The sequence below is a fragment of the Mus caroli genome, chromosome 4 (assembly GCF_900094665.2).
Source record: "Mus caroli chromosome 4, CAROLI_EIJ_v1.1, whole genome shotgun sequence".
NCBI classification, from domain to species: Eukaryota; Metazoa; Chordata; class Mammalia; order Rodentia; family Muridae; genus Mus; species Mus caroli.
Genome location: NC_034573.1, coordinates 108,715,460 through 108,735,280, shown reverse-complemented (window position 1 = coordinate 108,735,280; position 19,821 = coordinate 108,715,460). Strand labels below are relative to the sequence as shown.

At 53.6% G+C, this 19,821-nt stretch overlaps 2 protein-coding genes across 7 annotated transcripts in view; one reads left to right on the top strand and one right to left on the bottom strand.

Annotated features, from left to right (window-relative positions):
• Positions 1–1,344: 1,344 nt before the first annotated feature.
• LOC110293396 (basic proline-rich protein-like) lies at positions 1,345–2,391 on the bottom strand. The gene is made up of 2 exons (XM_021161229.1): positions 2,181–2,391; positions 1,345–2,054 (listed from the first exon to the last, which is right to left on the bottom strand). Exons 1-2 carry the CDS (start codon positions 2,389–2,391, stop codon positions 1,345–1,347), a joined length of 921 nt encoding a protein of 306 aa, XP_021016888.1.
• Positions 1,474–19,821, top strand: part of Ptprf (protein tyrosine phosphatase receptor type F) — an 83,078-nt gene continuing 64,730 nt past the window's right edge. For 5 of the 6 annotated variants that reach the window (XM_029475898.1, XM_029475902.1, XM_029475901.1 and 2 more), the window contains exons 1-3: positions 1,607–1,691; positions 7,993–8,072; positions 15,360–15,495. In XM_029475898.1, the coding sequence (XP_029331758.1) occupies positions 15,405–15,495 (91 nt within the window). In that variant the 5' untranslated portion in view covers positions 1,607–1,691; positions 7,993–8,072; positions 15,360–15,404. Of the gene's footprint in view, positions 1,692–7,992; positions 8,073–15,359; positions 15,496–19,821 lie in introns of all 6 variants that reach the window. The other variant, XM_021159518.2, reaches the window with a different exon arrangement.

The window sequence follows — 19,821 nt, the reverse complement described above, 5'->3', positions numbered from 1 at the left end:
CTTAACGGTGAAGCCTCGTGGTGTGGGATTGGGAACAGAAAATGGCTGGCGTGGCCTTGATGACTTTCTAAGTGATAGTTTCACGGGAGGAGCCTGAGGGCTTTGGTGCCAAGGCTGGCTCTTGTTTGGAGATCACCAAGTCCCTATAATCACAACTTGGAATATAAATCTTCAAGCAGGTTATTGGTTTAGTCCATAGCAGTCCCTAGCACTGCACACACTGGACACGGTGGCACGTGCATTTGAATATGACGTGAGGTCAGTGAAATTCAGATGCAAGAGGATGGTTTCAGGGTGGTGTGGCTGTGGACAAGGAGTCTGGAATTCAATGCTAAGGCTTATACTGAACAGATCTTGAGACTGGGGAATCATTTATATCTGCTAGAATTAGTGTAGATGTTGGGATATTGGTCAGCCTCTGGGTGGGGTTGACCTCAGATCAGAGCACAGGGGAAGAGCAGTGTAGAGATAAAGGTTCGTGTGGAGTTTCTGTAAAGCCAGTCCTATCTCAGGTTGCACAATTATTAGAGTTGGATCAGATTATTGTACTAAAAGATCACTAAGAAGGGAGAGGTACTGAGATCAGTGTCTGTATTAGGGTGTGTTCCCCACCTCCTTTGGTGACCCAGTTCCAATTTTTCTATTGGAATTGAGAGTTTCAGCGTTGGAGCACTCAGCAGAGGGCTTGAGTCTGGTTCCCGGCACCCACACTGGGTTCCTCACACCCTCCTGTAACACCACAGGGTGAACATGCATATACAAGCACACACACACACACACACACACACACACTGGTGCACACACATAAATAAATAAATGAATAAATAAATAAATAAAAAATCTTCTTTAAAAATCAAGAATCCCATCAGGGAAATGTTCTTGTCTGGGATAGAAATAAAGCAGAGACTAGAAGACATGAAAGCATTGGGCTCCGGTGTGAGGCAGCTGCCTTAGCGTAGTATTTTCTTCGGTGTAAGGATCTCAATATCTATACCGGACTCCATTCAGAACAAGGGTTGGGGCTGCTATCAATATCAAACTTAGGCCAGGTAGAAGAAATGAAGCCATTTTTTTTTTTGTGTGTGTGTGTTCGAATCTGTAATTGGAGTCCATATACTATAGGCATTCAGTTAAAAAAAAATTATTACTTTTTCTGATTGCTAGGCAAATTTTAGGGTCTGGACTCAACATTAGGTTTAAAGGTGGCTCTGGGTTGGATTGGCGGCAGGGGACCCTAGAGAAGTTCATGTGAGGATTTGGGAGGGTCTGGACTTTTGTGTCTAAGTTTGGTTCTATCCACGCTCGTTCCTGAGGTTTAAGCTCAATTTTGGTGTTCCAGGCGGTTTAGACTTGGGGTTGGTCTGCAGCCTCGTTGGGCCTACAGCTCCACTCCTCTACAAGCGAGAGTGCACGAGGGGAGGGGCGGCGCCGGGGACGCGCACGGCAGGGGCAGGGACGCGGGCGCGGGCGGGCGGGCGCGCGCGGCTGGAGCTGGCGCGGGAGCGGTGGCGGCGGCGGCGGCAGAGGCGGCGGCTCCGGCTCCAGCTCCGGCTCCGGCTCCTGCTCGGGCGGCGGTGGAGGTGGCGGTGGCGGTGGCGGTGGCGGGAGAGGGCGACGGCGGCGGCGGACTGAGAACGGCGGCCTCAGCGGCTCGAGGGGGGACATGCAGACCGACGGCCCCCGGAGAGGCGGTGAGTGACCCCCCGAGCCCCCTTCGGGCCCCTCGATGCGCGGCCCTTCCGCGCCATCCCCACCCTGCCCCCGCGTCCGTGGAGCTGAGCCGGGGGCGGGCCCGGGGGCGCCCGGAGGCCGGGCCGCGCCCCCACCTGCCGCGCCCGTGATCTCGTCCGAGCCCCCGCCGCACCTGAGCCGCAGCCCGCACCCCCCGTGCAAAGTTTCCCCGCGCCGGTGGGCGCCCGGTTCCCCATCCGCCGCGGTCGCGCACCGGGGGCGGCCTTCAGCCTCCCCCGCCGGCCCCGGGCGGGTCCAGGCCGCCTCCCCCGTCCCACGGCGCCCCCTCCCCGCCGGCGGAAGAGCCGCAGCCGACGCCGGGGCTCACGGGCAACCGGGCGCACGTGCGGCCCCGGGACGAGCGGGGCGTGAGTTGCGAACCCCCCTTCCCTGGTCTCCGTGCGGAGCGCGGCCCGGGGAGGGGCCGGCCGGGCGGTCCCAACCCCCACCTCGAGCGGCGCCCTCGAGGCCCCAGAGCGGCTCGTCCCGGGAGGACCGGTGCGCTCGGACCCGCTCCGAAAGTTCACTCAGTCGCCTCCCGGCGTCCCGCCCCGTCCCGTCCCGTTCGGGTGTGCCCGGTCCCCAGTCTCTGCGCCCGGGTTTTCGTCTCGGCGCCTTTCTCGGTTTCCCTAGGTGTCTCCGGCTCCCTGTGTCGCTCATTGCCTCCCGATCTTCCTCCCTGCGGTCCCAGCTTGTCCAGCCGTGGGTCTCTCTCCCTTCCCAGTCTCTCCGTTTCTCTCCCCGAGTATCGGATTCTTTCTCCCTGGTCTTCCTGTCCTCTTTCCCCAGGTCTCCGTGTTCCCTTTCTTCAGGTCTCCCTGTTCCCTCACCCAGGTTTCCATGTTCCTTCTCCCCGAGTCTCCGTGTTCCTTCTCCCCGGGTCTCCCTGTTCCCTCTCCCCGGGCCTCTGTGCCTCCATGTCTCTGTAGCTCCCTCCTTAGGTGTCTCTGCTTGGTGTCTCTGAATCCCCCTCTGTCAGGCCCCCTCCCCCACTTCTCCGGAATGCGGCCCCTCTGGTTCTTCTTACCCCGGGAGGGGGAGGGGCTAGCCCTTCTCCCCACTTCTCCCCCTCCCACTGCAGGGCCCCTGAGTTGGAGCAGGTGGGGTGGGAGCTCTACCTGCCTGTAGCTGTGGAATGGGAGGGAGGACCACCCTGAGAGCAGCCAGGGCCGGCCTGGATAACCAAGGGTTGTTGTTGAGGAAGACTCCACTTGTGCTGCTGAAGGGCCCAGGGTGGCATCCTGAGTGACCCGGTGCTGGCTCTGGCCTGGGAATACGGGGAAGTATTTTCTGGTTGGTAGGCCTGGGGAAGGAAGGACAGTCAGTGGTAGTTCCTGGATGAAGGGGCCAGTCTGGGATCCTCTGGGAGGTACCAGGAACCTGATAGGATCCAGGGGAGAGGTCTGACAGGAAATCGGGGGGCAGTGGAGGGGGGTTCTGTTTTGGCTCCGTTTTAACTCTTGCTTCAGGGAGCGTGAAAATCCCTGTTTTTACAGATTATGTGGATATATGCCTAGGGCTCCAACGACTCTTTAAGAACAAGCCTTCACTCTCAGCCAGGGCTCAGGCCACATACCCCATAGGCCCCACCTTCCCACCTGCCTTCTGGGTCTCAGCTCACCCTCCATTCTGCCAGTGCACTTCACCGTCCCTGGAAGGAGGAGCCCCCTTGCAGAAACCCGCTGTGCTTGCACACAGGGCACACCTGTCTGTGTGTGCGCCCTGCACACTCAGTCTCAGGCCTTGCTGCACACATGCTTTCTTGAACTTTCTAATACAGTTCCTTCTTGGTTTTGTTTCATTTGAGTCACCATGGTCCTCTTCCCTTCCTCTAATGGGGACAGTTTAATAGGATCCTTCTCTTCTTGCAGCCACATCCCCTTCCCTCCGTCCAGGCCCATGTGTTTAGGGCTATGGGAAGAGGACTTTAGTTCTGGGTGCCAGAGAAGCAGTTTGCTGGGGGTGGGGTGAGGTGGACTGCAGCAAGGCTAGGTTGGCTGGAAACCTTGCCTTGTGAGTTGTATTGATGTGTAGCAAGATACTGTCCCCGGTGCTTTGTGCTGTCTCTATACTTCTTCCCAGTCACCTGTACTAGAGTCAGTTTGAGGACCTCAGTGGGAGGAGGTAGCCCCCAGCCTGAACAACCTCTGGGCACCAGCGTGACAGGGCAAGGAGATCCTAGTTTTGCAGTCCTAGTTTTGCGGGTCCTAGTTTCAGTCCCCTGTAGAATGATAATCAAGACTAGGGTGGGCCTCAGGGCTGCTATGAGAAGCCAAGAGAACTGTGCAGCTGTGGGAGTGAGCAGGCACTTCGTGGGGAAGGAAAAGTGAGTCGGTAACCTGTTATTGATTGCTGTCTGTGTGCCAGGCACAGGCCTAGGCACTTTGGGCCTGGCAGTCTTGCTTCCTGTGGGACTAGCAGCTGTGTAGAAAAGGAAGCCTCTCTTAGCAGCTGCTGAGATGGGTGACAAAATCAGCTGTCACTCCAAGCCAAAGTGAGAGGATTGGAGCAGTTCCTGTGTGACAGGGCAGAGTTGCAGGTTCAGTGTGAGACGAGTCTCAGAGACTACGGAAGGGCTCTCTGAAGTGGGCTTTGACAGATCAGTAGGAGTTTGCCAGCTGAAAAAGAGAAAGGATGCTTTGGATGGAGGGAAGGGAATTAATATCAGCAGCACTGAAAATAATGCAGTGGCAGGCCTTACATTGCAGGCTGGAGGCCCTGGATTCAGTTCCCAGCACTGCAAAATTAATTAGTTAGTTAATTAAAAAGTTTAGATGGTATGAGTAAAGATGGAGAGATGTTATCTTTTGCGGTGTGTTCAGAGACATAGCAGCTCACAGGACCTTGGATGTTCTGTGAGGTACTTGTGACTTCTGAAAACCCAGAGGGGAGAGGCCAGGAGCTTAAGGTTCGGGTGGAGACCGTGGGTCATGCTACAGCCGATTTCTTTCCTAGAAGATGGTTCTGGGCTATGGAAAGTTCTGGGTGGAGACAGTATTCCAAGTGAGAAAGAAGGATGGCGCGGCGCATGCAGAAAGTCAGGTGAGAGAAAGCTAGTTTGACAGGGAGGAGCAGCAGGCCACGGAGAAAGCACAAGGACAGGACAGGGTGGTGGGTGGGATGTGGAGGGAGGGAGGAGCCCAGGCTTTGCTGAAGTCCCTGAAGTAGGGCCTGGGGAGGAAAGGCAAAGGCCAGGTGGATGTTGAGCTCAGGCCCCGTGGGTTGTCTCTGAAGCACTTGAGTTTGGGTGAAGGTGCAGCTCCTACAAGAGGATTTGGTCTGAAGATAATGTCTAAGCCAAAGAAGGACATCCGGAGTTCATGAGGGCTAGGAGTGACTTCTCTCAAGCGAGACAGCTGTCAGTAGTGGCCAGGAGCCCACATTATGAACAGCTGGAGTTCGACTTGACCTTGAACAACTTGCTAACCATCTCTGAACCTCATGTCTCAAACGGGCATGAGAAAACTGCATGCCCCGTTGGGTTGTTAGGCAGATTAAAGGTAAGCACGGCGTGTTTGGGCCAGGGCCTCACGTCCTATATCGGCCGCTCAGTGGTAGCAGTTGTTTTGATGTTTGTGCTGAAAATAAACTCTTCCCTCAGAATCCATCACTAAGTCCCAGAGTTGTCTTCGGAAGCACACACTGTCCAGACAGAGGCACCTGCATGGCTGCCCTGGGCTGGGGCTTTACAGGTGGGGTGCTCAACCAGGCAGGGCTTGTCCCCCAGCCTCCTGGTCACTGTGGGACTGTGTTTTGTACCAGTGTATTTGACCTTCAGGGCACAGGCAGGTGTGAGAAGGCTGGAGGTGGGGCCCTGGAGAAGAGAGTTCCTGAGGTGGATGGCGAGGGTTTCTGAGGAAGGGCATTTTCTGTGGTGGTCTAATGCCCTCTTCCTCCTAAGATTCTTTGTTCTGCTTTTGGCTCCAGGGTCCAGATGTACCAAATCTCTGTGCTCTGGGTCTGAGAGCTCAAGTTTATTTCCTTGGCTGTGTATTATCTGCCGCTTTCTGGGGACTGTTTGTGGTGCAGCCCCAGGCCTGCCTGGAGGTTGCTTCAGTCCCTGTCTGTGCTCTGGGTTTCTACTTGTTCCTGGTCCCACTGGTGGGCCGGGTTTCAGCCTGGCTGGCAGGTGACGCAAAGCCCAAGCAAGGCCAGCCAGGTTGATGCAAGGGCCTTCCTTCTACGCGATCTGATCCCTAAGCCTGGCCAGAGACCTTTCTGGGTTGAACTCGTCGAGATTCCTCACTGAAGTCATATCCAGTTAGACCCAGTCCGTCTTCCAGATGCCTATGTCAGTTTGTTCTCTGGGTAGCTGCCCATCCTGACTGGTCTAGCCTTTGTCCCCTTGTGGGTTTAGAGTAGCTGGTGGTGACTTGATAGTCTGGGTTGGGGCTCTTTGATCCTGGACTGGTGTGGTCCAGAGCACTGTTCTAGAATACTGCCGTGGGCTGTTCTGTGTTCCCTGGGGTCTTAGTAGCCTTGAGGTCCTGTGTGTTTCAGAGACCTGCCTCATGGCTCCTGCTTTAGGTAGGGCCTGTCCCTGTCATCAGGCAGGAGGTCTGGTGCTGCTGGCATGGGGCGTGCCACCATGTGGTGCCTTGAACACTACTCCTCTGCCTGGGTTCCTGAGCAACGGTGGTGCTAACAGCCCCATGGCAAGCATTGTGACGCTGGGCAGGCATCTCCAGACAAACGGGCCTTTGAGTTTGCAACTCAGGAGCTGGTTTCTCTGGCCAGACCTGCTTGGCAAGCCTGCTGCCGGAGAATGTTGTGGAGAAATGCAGTAGACTGGGGGAGTAGGAAGTCCATACTGACATGCTAAGGCCCAGGGCCTTTGGTTCTGGTCTGGCAGGGGGTGGCTGGGTCGGTAGAGGCTGGGTTGGTGAGATCTGGGTGAGGCAGTGTCTTTTAACCTACGAAGACTCCCTAACTTTCCAAAGGTGACCAGTCTAAAGTGAGGACAAAGGCTAGAGAGAGAGAGTTCAGCAGTTAAGAGCACTGGCTGCTCTTGCAGATGCCTGGGGTTTTGGTTCCCAGCACCTACATGGTGGCTCACGACCTTCCATAACTCCAGTTCCAGGAGATCTAATGCCCTCTTCTGAACTTGAGCCCCCCTCATATATTTACAGAGATGGTACACATATGTAATACAGGCAAAACACTCATACACATCAAGTAAATCTTTTAAAAAAAGGTGAAAGCAAGGACAGGTGTGTGTGGAAGTTGTTAGTCTGTGGACGGTGAGGAGCATCAGTCCTGGGTCGGTGAAGAACCAGGTGGCAGGACTGGGAGTGTGGGGTGAGGCTGCAGGATGCTCCCCGTGGGTACCAGCGGAGTAGCTGAGCTACTGATGAGATGATAAGGGGGTGGCTGAGCTCTGCCCCACCAGGGCTGTGCACAGTGCTAGTGAGACCTCAGTAATAGTTTTAGAAGGAAGGGGCGGGGCTCGGATGCGCCGTGCGTGCCAGTGGAGGAGGCATCCAGGGGCACACCTTCATTTTAGAAATTACAGAGAAGCAGAAAGTCAAAAATAAATATTGCTCCTGAAGCTTCTTTGAAGGCTGCTGTGTGTGCTGGGGCGTGTCCTCCAGGCTGGGCTGTTTCCTGGGAATTCACCTTCTCACCATGCATTGACTGAGCTCCTACTATGTGCTGGGTTCCCGCTGGGCACTGGGGGTAGTGAGTTGAGCCAGGCAAGTGTGCCCCATGTGTCTAATGAGCTTATTTTGATGACTCAGAGTCACGTCAGTAAATAAATAACGTTTGCGGCCACTGCTTTGAGGTAGAGTCCAGGCATGAACTTGACGATGTCATGGAAGGCTTCCCAGAGACGTGTAGGATCTGAACTCTGAATGCTAACTGGTCAGCATGGGCAGGGCAGGAGAAAGTAGGGCACACTGAAAGATGGGAAGAGGGTGCTCTTGTGGCTGGCAGGTGGGTTCCAGAGGTAGGTGGGTGACTGCTCTCCTCCAGGATCACTGTGGAATTCACACTCATGGTCTCACTTGGCCTTGAGTCACTCCTGGGTATAGGGAAGTGGACAGATGGGCAGGCACATAGTAGGTGCTTCAGGAACATCAAACAAATGCAGTGAAGTAACCAGATAGGTATTTTTACTAAATGGGGATCAGCCGGCACCCACAGATCTGTAGCCTGCTTTCCTTTCCCCTGCATAAACAGTTTCAAAAGTCTGTCTGTGTCGGTTTATATTCTGCCTTGATGAAATTCTCAATGTTTTCTCATCTTTTCATCCCTGTCCAGGAAGGAGCGGAGGCCCTGGTGCCCTGCCCTCAGTGCTGACTGCCCAGCGAGAGTGACTGGTATAAGCAAGCAGAGACCCGGTGAGTGTGCCCCAGTGTGTGGCCGGGGCTGCAGAGGTGGCTGTGGGCCGGGCTCAATGACATGGATTTTGCTGTGAGATCCATATAAAGTTGTGGATGGGATGTCCTGTGTGCACGTGGCTGAGAGACGCTAGGGTGGGATGAGGGAGAGAAGGGAGCTGAGCGTTGTTTAGGGAGGTGGGAAAGACAGACCACCACCATGAAGGGTGGCGGGGTGGGACGTGAGGGAGGGGAGCTGTCTGGCTAGTGTGGGGGACAGAGGTTGGTGGGGAATGATGAGGTTCATCAGCTGCTGTAGGTGTGAAATAGGCTTCCGGATGACACCAGAGTCTGCCTGCTTCTCCATTCCCCATGTTTCTGTATGGAAAACAGACTGCCTGTGAACTGAGGAGTATGGGAGGAGGAGCAGGGTACTCAGGGCGGTGGGCTGGAGCTGTAGGGAACAAGGTTAGGCAGTTAGTTAGGAGTCTACATGGTGGGTTTGGTTGTGAGGCCGGAAGGCTGTAGATGTCTGCCTCAGGGGGCTTTGGAAGAAGGAAAGTTTCTAAAGCAACAATGTTCTTACACTCTTCTGTCACTTCATTCACGGAACACTGGCAAGTGGCACCTCCTGCAAACTAGAGCAGCAGACAGAGCACGCCCCGTGGGCATGATTAGATCTGCATTTAAAGCTGGGCAGTGGTGGCCCGCACTTTAATCCCAGCACTTAGGAGGCAGAGGCAGGTGGCTCTCTGAGTTTGAGGTCAGCCTGATCTCCAGAGTGAGTTCCAGGACAGCCAGGGCTACGCAGAGAAACCCTGTCTCAAAAAAACAAGCAAGCAAACAAACAAAAATATCATTTAAAAAAGGATTGTTTTTATTTTATGTGTATGTTTGCCTACATGTATGCATATATTTCCATGTGTATGCCTGGCACTCGTGGCGGCAGAAGAGGGGCATTGGATCCATTACAGAGTGTTGTGAGCCACCATGTGGGTATTGGGAACTGAACCTGGTTCGCCAGCAGGAGCTTTAAAACACTCTTAACTGCTAAGCCATGTCTCCAGCCCCAGGTTTGCATTTTTTGTGAGCTAAAGGCACCATTGGCTTGTGTTCAGGATGAATTGGAAGGAAATGATGGAAGGCAGGGTGCCCACTGAGAGGATGGGAGTTAGTTGGGATAGATAACGGAGGGGCGAATTCAAACTCCCCACAAGTTGGGTGTTTAGAATGAAGAAAGGGCCTTCAAGGGTTTGCTGACCTGGATAACAGGGTGTCCTTGAGCTTGGTGGGCCTTTCTTTGTAAGCTTGAAGACAAGACCCATGCCTCCGGCCATCACCCTGTTCATTGGACAGTTCGAGATAGATGGTTAAACAGAGGAAGCCATGACAAAGATTGATGTGAGCAGAGTGAAGAGGCTCAGCAGGGAAATGTGCTTGCTGCCTGACTGTCCGCGTTCCCTTCCCAGAACCCAGTGGTAAACGTGGAAGCGGAGAGTTGACTCCACAGAGCTGTCCTCTGACCCCTGAGTAACCGCACACAATTAGAACGAAAACAAGAAATGGATCTGGTCTCGATGGAGAGGAATGTGGATGCTGTGGGTGGTCACACTTGGTGAAATGGGCAGTAGGGTTATGTGGAAGGACAGAAGGGGGCTGCCATAGGCAGGAAATGTCAGCTGGGGAGGACGGGGGTAAGGAAACCATGCGCCCTTCTGTCCGTCCTCAGGTGAGGGGGCTGATCTGCTTAAAAATCCAGAAGAGGCTGGGAAAGAAGAGCCCTTTGAGCTCTGGGATGCTGCTTGTTAATGGCTTGTCTGGAGGGTGGAGATGGGGTGTGTATGGATGGGGCCCCGCTCCTGGAGGCTGAGTTAATTTGGGGGTAGAGAGATGCTTTGAGAGTCTACAGACCAGGAAGGTGCTGATGTGAACATCAGGCAAGCTAGGATAGGACTGCCTGTGGTTGAAGGTGTAAGTGATTCTTAGGGGACTGTGTTCTAGAGCTGAGTCAGCCTGTAGGCCAAGGGCTTGTCATGTGTCAGGGTTTCTCAGTTGTGGTACTGTGACCTTTCTAGACAAGGTGATACTTCTTTGTGTGTCTGGTCTGATGTTGTAAGATGTCACAAGTATCCAGGGATTCCTCCCATTAGATCCTAGCTAATACCACCTACCTCTATCCCCAGTCCTAACATTCAGAGATGTCTCCAGATATTACCTCACGTCCCGTGGCAGGGCAGAGCCACCCTGGACTGAGAATCACTGGTTTGTATTGCCTCTTGTGATTTCACTAAATATCTATACAACCTGGAAACCTAGGGGGAGTCACTTGGAAGGTGTGTTTATGGATCACTTCAATCCGGTTCTGAAGTGGGCAAGAGGAGGCAGGAAAGATGGTGAACACTAATCTAAGGGATCCCTCCCCACACCCCCAAAAGGCTGAGGGGTTGTAGCTGTAGAAAGAAATCTACTTTGATTTTTGTTTGTTTCATAACGAGGCCCTTGTTAGGTTCTTGGCTGCCACTCACAGAGATTTTGACACCTGTGGTTTCCCCTTTGACTTCCCCAGACATACAGAAGCTGAGGGCTACAAAAAGGGCCTCAGTGTAGTTAGAGGATCCCTAACACTGGAGTGGGAGGGGATGTTGTTCCTGGCTGTTCACATGGAGTCTGGCAGCCCGGCTGGAGGAGGTAAGACAGTCTCAGGCTCTTTCCTGCCAGCCACCTTCTCTGGGCCTGGGTCAAGGACAAGGTTGTGATTTAGTCCCATCATAATCCAGCAGTTGGGTTGGTGAGAGTTGGACCCATTCTGGTTTTCCCTTCCCAAGTGTGACAAGGCTTCAGCGGCGGAGGCTGCAGTACCACTCGGTGAACTGTCCAGGGCATGACAAAAGGGCTCGGTTAGCTGCCGCCACAGGTTAGAAGATGAACAGCTCACAGTTCTTCCGCCCCATGTGCAGCTTGTCGCTTAAGCCCTGGCCAAGCACACTGTAAAACCCCGGATGCCCCCTCTTCTGCCCATGGCCATGTTTGGTCTCCAGTCTCCTGGGAGCCAGGGTCCTGGCCTGAAGAGGAGTGGTGAGGGAGGCTAGAGGAACAGGTGGTATTTGAAGACTAATTAATATTTGTGAATAATAATCCATGCCCACAGGAAACAAATCAACCTGTGTTTGCATATTCATGAGGGGGGCCTTTAGAATGATCCCAGATGTTTTCCATCCGGGAATCCCTGGGTCCTGGCGTCACATGGTCTCTTGGGGGTCCTCTTTGGCCTTGGCAGGGATGGCTAGGGTGGATCTCATGGAAGTGACACACATTTTCCATGAGACACATATGCGACTCCTGTGGCTTGGTGTGCCTGCTGATCCCTCTTTCCTCAGAGCAGTGGTTCCCAGGCTCTTTGGTTTCACACACAGTTCAGTTTCCAAAAGTGCTTACGGCCAGACAGGGGGTTAGCAGGTTTTTTTTTTTTGCCAAGTAAGGACATTATAAAAAAAAAAAACCAACAACAACTGCTATCTGCTGTCCCTATCACTTCATACAAGAAAGGATATTTTAGCACCAAGGACAAAATTTGAGAATAAAGGACATTTCTTCCTAAGAAAGGGCAGTTGGCAGCTTTACAGTGGTGTAGCAAGGAAAAGAGATATATCAAAGCCATTCTGAATGTAGAAAAATTACACTCAATTATATCCTATAATATCGTATGGCACATAATTGTTTTCCTGACCAAGTATGTCAGTTCGGTAGAACTGGCGGTCCTCGGTGCAATTCACAGATAAGCTTGAGTGTCCGAGGGTTTAGGCCTTGAGTCTATCTGAATTGTCCCGGGCACAAGCTCATCTGTCCATGCTGGTGGAGTGACTATCTGTTCCAAGTACCGCTGTGTTGGGTGGGTGCACGAAGCCATGGCAGTCCAGCAAGGCAGACTCGTTCTGCAGGGGACCTGGAGACCAGGGTGTAGGCAGGACCAACATCTAGACTTTTAAGCCCAAGCGTGGGACTCAGGGTGCTCACCTCTCTTCTGATGAGGGAGGAGGCCCTGGAGCTGGGAGCAGCCTTGAACTGCCTGACACCAGCATAGGCTCTGTGCCCAGAGTCCAGGGGTGGGAGTTGCTGAGAAGGAGAGGCCCTGACTCGGGAGACTGTGTAGTTGCCAAAGCAGTTCCCTGTTCGTCCCTGGGGTCTTCTGGTGTTTCTAGTTGTCTGTGGCCTTGCGTTTAAGGACCACTGGAAGCAGCTCTCTTTGGGGGGAGATGTCTAGATTTTTCAACTGAAAAAAGAACAAGGTTTAACTATATCCTGTGTATGAGTGTCTGCCTGCCTGTGTGTCTGTGTACCATGTGTGTGTCTGGTGCCCACAGAGGGCAGAGGAGGGCGTTGCATCCCCTGGAACTGGAGTTGGACAGTTGTGAGACGCCCTGTAGGTGCTGGGAAAACTTATGCAAGTCTTCGGGCAGCCTGTGCCTTTAACTCTGAGCCAACTCTCTGACCCCTGTTTTCACCTCGTCTGCCCATTTGCGACACCGTGGAAGTGTATACAGTGTTCTGAACACTCCCCCTGACATACATAGAGGATCTTGAATCCCCGAGTAAGAGCCGCCGGCCTTTGCTATGCTGGGAATTGGGCTCAGATAACACTTGTGGCCAGATTTTCACTTACCTGTTCTGGGAGTGAGACACTATGGTGGCTTTACTGAGAGGAGCTTTGCTCCCCTTTAATAGTTAATATCCACATCCCCATCCCATGTCTGTGACACCTCTGGACATCCCTGTGATGCCCTTATCAGGCAGCTGTACCCGCAGATGTCTGTACCCTCTGTGTACCCCCACATGATGTCTGGACCAGACGCTGTTACCATGATGTTTGCACCTGGGAGTTAACCATGCTGTGATTGCTGTACTAAGGCAGCTACAGAGGATTAAGGCTCTGTAATTGTACTGGGGAATTGTGCCCCATGATGACTGTGCTGTGCATTTTTGTACGGCGTAACATCTATTCTGTCTCATCCCTTTATGTCTGTACCAGGGAGATGTGTCCCCATGACACTGGTACTGAAGATTATGTCCATATGGTGTCTGTGCTGGGGGTGGGGAGCGTGCCTGGAGTACCTGAGCACAGAAGTTAAACTCCGGCTTTTGTGATGTCTCACCCACGAGACCTGCCTCGACCACTCTGCCTGACTTGTGGGGTGTCACACTTCTGAGTTGTAACCGTGGTAATGGTACCAAAGCAAGAGTCCTATCTGAATACAGTGTTCCCATGGTAACCTGGCCAAGGCAGTTCATCACCTGGTGTCCTCATAGCCACACTAAGATAACTATGGTGCTGTGATGAACAAGCCCAGATAAGACTTTAACAGAATTAGAACCCCTATCCTGACATGGCAGTGTGTGACCTCACTGTGGGCTGACCCACCTCAGCTCTGTGGTCCCTCAGAGGAACTCCTGGCCTGGAATTAGGAGTTCTGGACACTATGTCCTGTCCCTGTAGCGTTATGGCTCTTGCTGCTTATCCCTTGCTTACAGATTGGGTAAGCGTCTAAGACAGGGAACATCTCCCCTTCCCAATGGTCAGTAGCTCCTCACTCACTTCACAGCCCCACCTGCCTTACCTTTGCCCATTCACCTCATGATCGTGGCTATCCTAAGTTCAGATAAGGGTTCAAGTCCCAGGGAGGGGCAGAACTGTGCTTGAACTATCCCTCTTGTTCACCTGTCCTCTCATTTTGAAAATTCTCTTAGCCCTATAAGGGGCCCATTGGGTCCCAAGTTGTAGTGAGAAATTTGTGAGGTTTTTGTTTTTCAAAAATATAGAAATATTATGGGAATGTTTTTGTTTTCATCCCAGGTGTGGGGTAGGTGTGGCTTCAGACTGTCCACAGCAGCTGACTATGATTTGCCTCATGCTTTAGCAGGAGCATGATTTTTGCCAGTGGCAGATAGCTTCTGCGATTGTATGATATTTGGAATTTGGGGGTCTTTTCAGAGGGTATTAATTTGTGGAGAGGTGGGGTGGGTTGTTGGTTGGTGACTGTTTGTTAAGTAGTTGTGCGTAAAGAAGGAACGAGAAGACATTAGATATCCTGACTGTGAAGATTAAACTTGCCCCAAGAAGCTCAGCACCCCATTCAGCAGGAAGCTCTCTAGTGAGATTTTGCCCTTCCTCCTCTACCCTTTTTCTCTCTCCTATGTTTAGAGGATGAAAGGGTGGCAAGAAGGGCAGAAGAAAAAAACCCCACAAAATAGCAAAGGTCCAACTACACTAAGTTGTGTCCGGGATCACTCCTCCATTAGACCCTGTTGTATTTTCAGAGCATGGGTGAAGCCTGGCCATGCACCCGTGGCCTGTATGTAGCAGTGTGAGCAGAATTGGTGGGCCCTGCTGCATGTCACCTAAGCCCCCAGACAGGCAACGTGGCACAGGAACCTTTAGAAGCTCACCCTAGGTACATAGTGTGGCCACTTAAGGCTTCTGCATGGGTTTGCAGAGTGAGAAAGGCATGTAGACAGGAGGGTGAGCAAGGTCTGGAAGGCTTCGGTTAGCCCCAAGCACAGCCCTCCCCCATCTGCTCTGGACACCCGGAACAAGGGAAGAGGAAACATGGATGTTGAAGCTCAGGCTCTAGAATTCCAATCCACAGCCTCTTTATAGTTTGTCTTTGGGATAGGAAGGTGCCATGGGAATTAGGTAGGTTGAGAGTGACCGGGCAGGACAACTGTAACTTGTAGAGAGCAGTCCTGGCGAGCCCCAACGGGTTGTGGCTTTGGCTGTGAGCCTCTGACGACGTGGAACCAACTACTGCTAAGTCTGTGTACTGGGCTTTTCCTGAGTGTGCCGGGGTCTGGCCACTTGCTTTCTGAGGAAGGGATGCCCCAGGGACTAAGATGGCCCTGGACGGTGTAAACCTGCCTGGCTGCTCTCTGTTCCTGTCTCTGCCTTGGTTTTGTTTGGGTTTTGTCCCAACCTGTATGTATCTTTGACTCCATTTCCCTGCCCTCATCCCCTTAATGGTGTGAGCCGGAAACTCACAATCTGGAATGGACCTGCCTCGTGCTAGTTTCTAACTAGCTTTCTTCCTCATCCTGGCGCTTAGAGGATGCCCTGAAGGTCTCTGCACTCTTTCCATAGGATGGTTGACCTTCAGTGGTGAGGGAGTTTGGGTAAGCCATTGCATGGTCCAGTGTGGGACTGCTGAACTGTCTGAATATGGGCAGTGAGGGTGGGTGGGAGTGGGGTAGGGAGGAGCATGTGCAGTGGGGACTCCGGGGGACACAGGCTAATTGGCTCTGCCTTTCTCTCCATTACAGGTGGATTGTCTTAGGCTGTGGCTGGCTGTGGAGCTAGAACCCTGGATGGCTCCCGAGCCAGCCCCAGGGAGGAGGATGGTGCCCCTCGTACCTGCCCTCGTGATGCTTGGTTTGATGGCAGGTGCTCATGGCGACAGTAAGTCTGACTCCTCCTCATACAGATACATCATGTTGTTGAAAATCGACTTAGCTCCTAGCAGGTCTCTAGAATGCAATACGGGACCAGGTCCCAGGAAAAAGAAACAGGATGACCATAGAAAACCCTCTAGTCCTCCTGCCCTAGAGACCTGCACTGGGAAAGCACTCTTCTAGGGAGTACCTGCTCCTACTTCCTCTGAACATCCTGCTGAGCACCTGGGTATCCCGTAGGCTCTGCACAGTGGTGCATGTCTAAGCGTGACCCTGTTATATAGAGCTAGGGAGCCGTGTCTTCGATTCATGTGATCTTTGTGTGACGTGCATAGGCATGTACTTTGTCCACGTTGCAGATCTCTGTAGAAGGCCCGGAGCAGAAGGAAGCAGGGTACCCATGTGTGCAGGTCCAGGGAGGATTCAGAAGCAGTTACCCATATCCTTCCCTGAGGCAGGCCTGCAATCCCTGGAAAATAGGGAAGGACTGTGTCACTTGGCTTGCAGGAAGGAGAGAAGGGGCAGGGAATGAAACTGAGTCTGTGTGTTTGTGTGTTGGGGGGGGATGATTTGTCCCCTACTCCAATCCAACTCTGAACTTTGGTCTCTTCCCTGCTGCTGCCCTTCCCCCTGCCTGGCACTATAAGACTGGCCATAGCCCGCCCTGTCACCATGGTTACCACTGCTTGGTTACTGGTAGGAAGGCGGAGCACAGGACAGGCTTAGCCAATCTGCAGACTGGGGGGAGGGGCAAGGTCGGAGCTGAGGTCCCTTGGGGGGAAGGGGCTATTCCCAGCCTGTCCTGAACCCAGAGGCAGTCCAGGGCCAACCCAGGGGTCAGGCCCCAGGATAGCAGGCCATAGGGATCCCTCTATCCCCTCTGGGTCTCTAGACAAGAGCCTTGTCCCACCAGGGCTCTATCTAAATGGCTCATTAATAATTCAGGAGCCGGTCATAGAAGAGGGTGGCCCTGGAGCACCCCTCCCTTTGTCCTCAGAGGCTGGGCCCTGGATAAGGGAGAATGGGAGGGAGAGGGCCTTTCTCTGGAGAGTCTAGCCAGTGGGGTGCAGGGCTAGGGGTCTAGAAGAGAAGTCAGGTGGAAAGCCTTAGAAAGGGGGAGTGTGAAGGTGATCCTTAGCCCTGGCTGGGGCTGCAGAGGCAGCAGAGGGAAGTGAACTGGGGCCCAGCACCCTAGGTGTGTGACTGGCATTGACATGGTGAAGGACTGTTGTCACTCTTCTCAGATAGTCTCAGGGCCCTGACAGCAGGGGAGACATGCCACTGAGTTTTGAGAAACAGTGAGGCCTAGGAGAATAACTGCCTTCTCTATCTTCCCTCTGACCTAGCACACCCCAGCCTGCGCCCGTCCGTCCCACCATCCTGCCTGTCCCCTGGTTTTCTCTGTGACTGGCATTACTGTCCACCTGGTCACCAAGTCAGAAAGCTGGGCCTTCTGGCAGCTCCTCTCCCCCTTCCACCCCCCCACCCCCCACCCTGTGTGATCCGTCCCCAGGTTCTGTGGCCTCTAGCTTCTGAGTGTCTTTGGAATGCACTCTTCGCTCTCCCTGCCCCCTTCTGCCAAGCCTCCTTCGGCTTCTGCTTGAGTTTGAGTGTGCACCAGGGAACCTTCTGATGGTTCCCTGCCTCCAGTCCTATTCCTCTGAACCCGTTCTCTAGTCTACAGTGGGAATTGGGTTGTGTCTCTTTGCTCCTCAACTGCCTGGAGAGTGAGCTTTAGTGTCTGACTCTCTGCTACCCTACCCTCCACCTGCCCCGCTGTGCTCTCTCCTTTCGGCTGCACAGAGCTCTGTGTCCAGGCATCCTTTATGCCTTCTGTTTGCACTCTCGCATTCAGGTGTGATGGCGTGGGCCTGTATTCCTAGCATTTGAGAGGTGGAAGCAGGAGGATTAAGAGTTCTAGAGGATCTTGGCTCTGTAGTAAGTTGAAGACAAGCCTGGGCTACGGTGACTGTCTCCAAAAACAAACAAGGTGTGGAGGGGGTGTGTTTTCCCTCCCTTTACATGACCAGAACTGACTCAACTGTCACTGCTTCCTGTAGCAGTGTGGTCATGCCCTGGTCCTCTGCAGTCCTAATATGCTCTCGTGGCGCTTCGCCCTCAGTCTGTCTGCCCTGGCAGGCTGAGAGTTTAGACATTTCCAGCTCAGGGTCTAGAGGGGGTTGGTGAATAAGTAAAGGGGGCAGGACAGTCCTGACCACCATAGGAGTTGGGGTCAGTGAGGGGAAGCTGCTTTTAGGGCAGAGTTCCAGGATCTTCCTGCTGGCACCTTGGTAATTTGGTTACAGAGACCAGGCAGGGACTTGATGGTGGAAACCACGTGAAGAGGCTGGGACCCTGCCTCTGCTAAGGGTGAACCCTAAGGTGCTATGACTTGGGCACTGTCCCAGGCCAAGAGCCGTCAGCTAGGGGCTGTGGTAAGCCAACCTTAGGAGTCAGGGTCTGCCCTCCTAGCCTACCTTTAAATTACTCTCATTTTTTTTGAATCTCCCCCCATCGTGACCAGTCTTGGACTGAACTTGCAAGACTTCTCACTAGGGGCAAGCAGCCAGACATGGACAGGGCTGCTGCAGAAGGCAGGGCGGGTGCCCCCAGAGAATTGACGACCAGAGCAGTGAAGCGCAGAGCGGACAAATGTGTTTCTATAGGCCTCTTAACGAGACAAATGAATGGGGGCCCTGGCCTCAGAGGGGAGTGGAGAGAAGCAGGGGAGAGAAGCAGCTGCCAAGAGCTAGCCTGGAGGCCTAGCAGTGATGCCTAGTCAGTTCCAGTGGAAACCTGGATACGAAGGGATGTTGCTTGCATGCACGGACCCTTCTGGAACCTCCCTCACCTCATCTCTCCAACCCAGGGTATTGTGCCTTCTTGGGAGGGAAGATAGAGATGGATGTGGGCATAGAGGTGGTCTTGGTCCAGCCCTCAGGCAGAGGTTTCTGCTGACCTCATGTGGTAGGTGCTAGGAGAGAAAGAATCTGCCTAGACCCATCACAAGACAGAACCCACCGAGCTGGGCACACGTCTGTGAGCTAACAGATCAGTGGGGGCAGGTTGGGGCAGCGCTGGCACAGGCAGCAGCCTGATTATCTTGAGAGGCTTCCTGGAAAAGAGGGCCCCTGAAGATGAGTGGGCATTTGCTAACATAGAGGATTGCCCAATGAAGGAATGAGGCTGGCAGAGTCATGCCCCTGCCCTGGCCTTCTGAGCTTACGAGAGAGCCAGAGTGAGGCCTGAAGACAGCACAGGCCAGCGACGGGATCCCCCAAGACCAGGTGTACGTTGGGTCCTGGCTATGACCAGGTTATTTGCAGGCATTAACGCTGAGCAAGGTGCTTGGTAGCTGAAGGGGTCAGTGATATGAAGCAGAGATGCAGGAAACTGAAGAGTATATGTATGTGTGTTGCCATCTCTCCTTCTCCAAAGCCCCTATCTTGGAACATGGCAGGGCCCTCCCCCTCATGTTTATGGGTGGCCCGTCTAGACCCTGCCCTCTGGAGCTTCCGGCACAAGTGCTTTCTCTGAGCCTGTTTTCCTATTGCACAACAGGGGTAATCACTCCTACCTGTAAAGGTTAACCGAGGTCACATGGGCAAGGCACCTGGCACCTATTAAGTTCTCCCCCTGTTGCAGTGCCTCCTGGAGCCAGGATTGCCCTTGAGTGGATAGGGCTGGGGGAGGCTGCCAGGAGCAGTCACAGGAGCTCATTAAGTCCCCAGCTCATTGAGTCTCCAGCTCAGAGCCACTCAGGGCCTGGGAAATCACCTCTCCAGCAGCTCCCCTGCCCTCGTGGCCCTAAAGTGCTGTGTGTGCCTCCTCCGTGTGCAATGCTGTTTGTGTGCCTGTGTGCATGTGCTTCTCAGGGGAGGCACAAAATAGCAATCAGTCTCCCCATGGAGGAGCCTTGGAGGTGGCCCAGTTTAGCCGTCTCTGGAGTTGCATGTCTGCATGTCTCCAGGGGCTGTGCCTCCCTTTAGCCCAAGCCAGCCCCTCTCTCTGGTAACTTCCTCTCATGTACAGGGTCAGCGGTTGACATGTAAAGCATGGCCCAGGGTATCCTACTGTGAGTAGCTGCCCACGGGGTTGGGTGACACAGCAGGTAACTGTGACACAAAGCTGCTCCTTGCTTGTTCAGATGACACCCTGTTTTCTGGTTCAGAAGTTTTGCTCATAGACCAACAAGATGGCTCAGCAAGTAAAGGCACTCAACCACCCATGGCGCGTACACACACACACCACCATCACCATCACCACCACCACCATCACCACCACCACCATCACCACCACCACCAGCACCACCACCACCAGCACCACCACCACC

Excerpts from the sequence above, each read along its gene's own strand:
- LOC110293396 (XM_021161229.1), bottom strand. The coding sequence starts at position 2,391 with ATGAGCGACACAGGGAGCCGGAGACACCTAGGGAAACCGAGAAAGGCG. Across the intron at positions 2,055-2,180 it reads CCTCGAGGGCGCCGCTCGAG|CCCCGGCGTCGGCTGCGGCT; the intron begins GTGGGGGTTGGG and ends GTTGCCCGTGAG.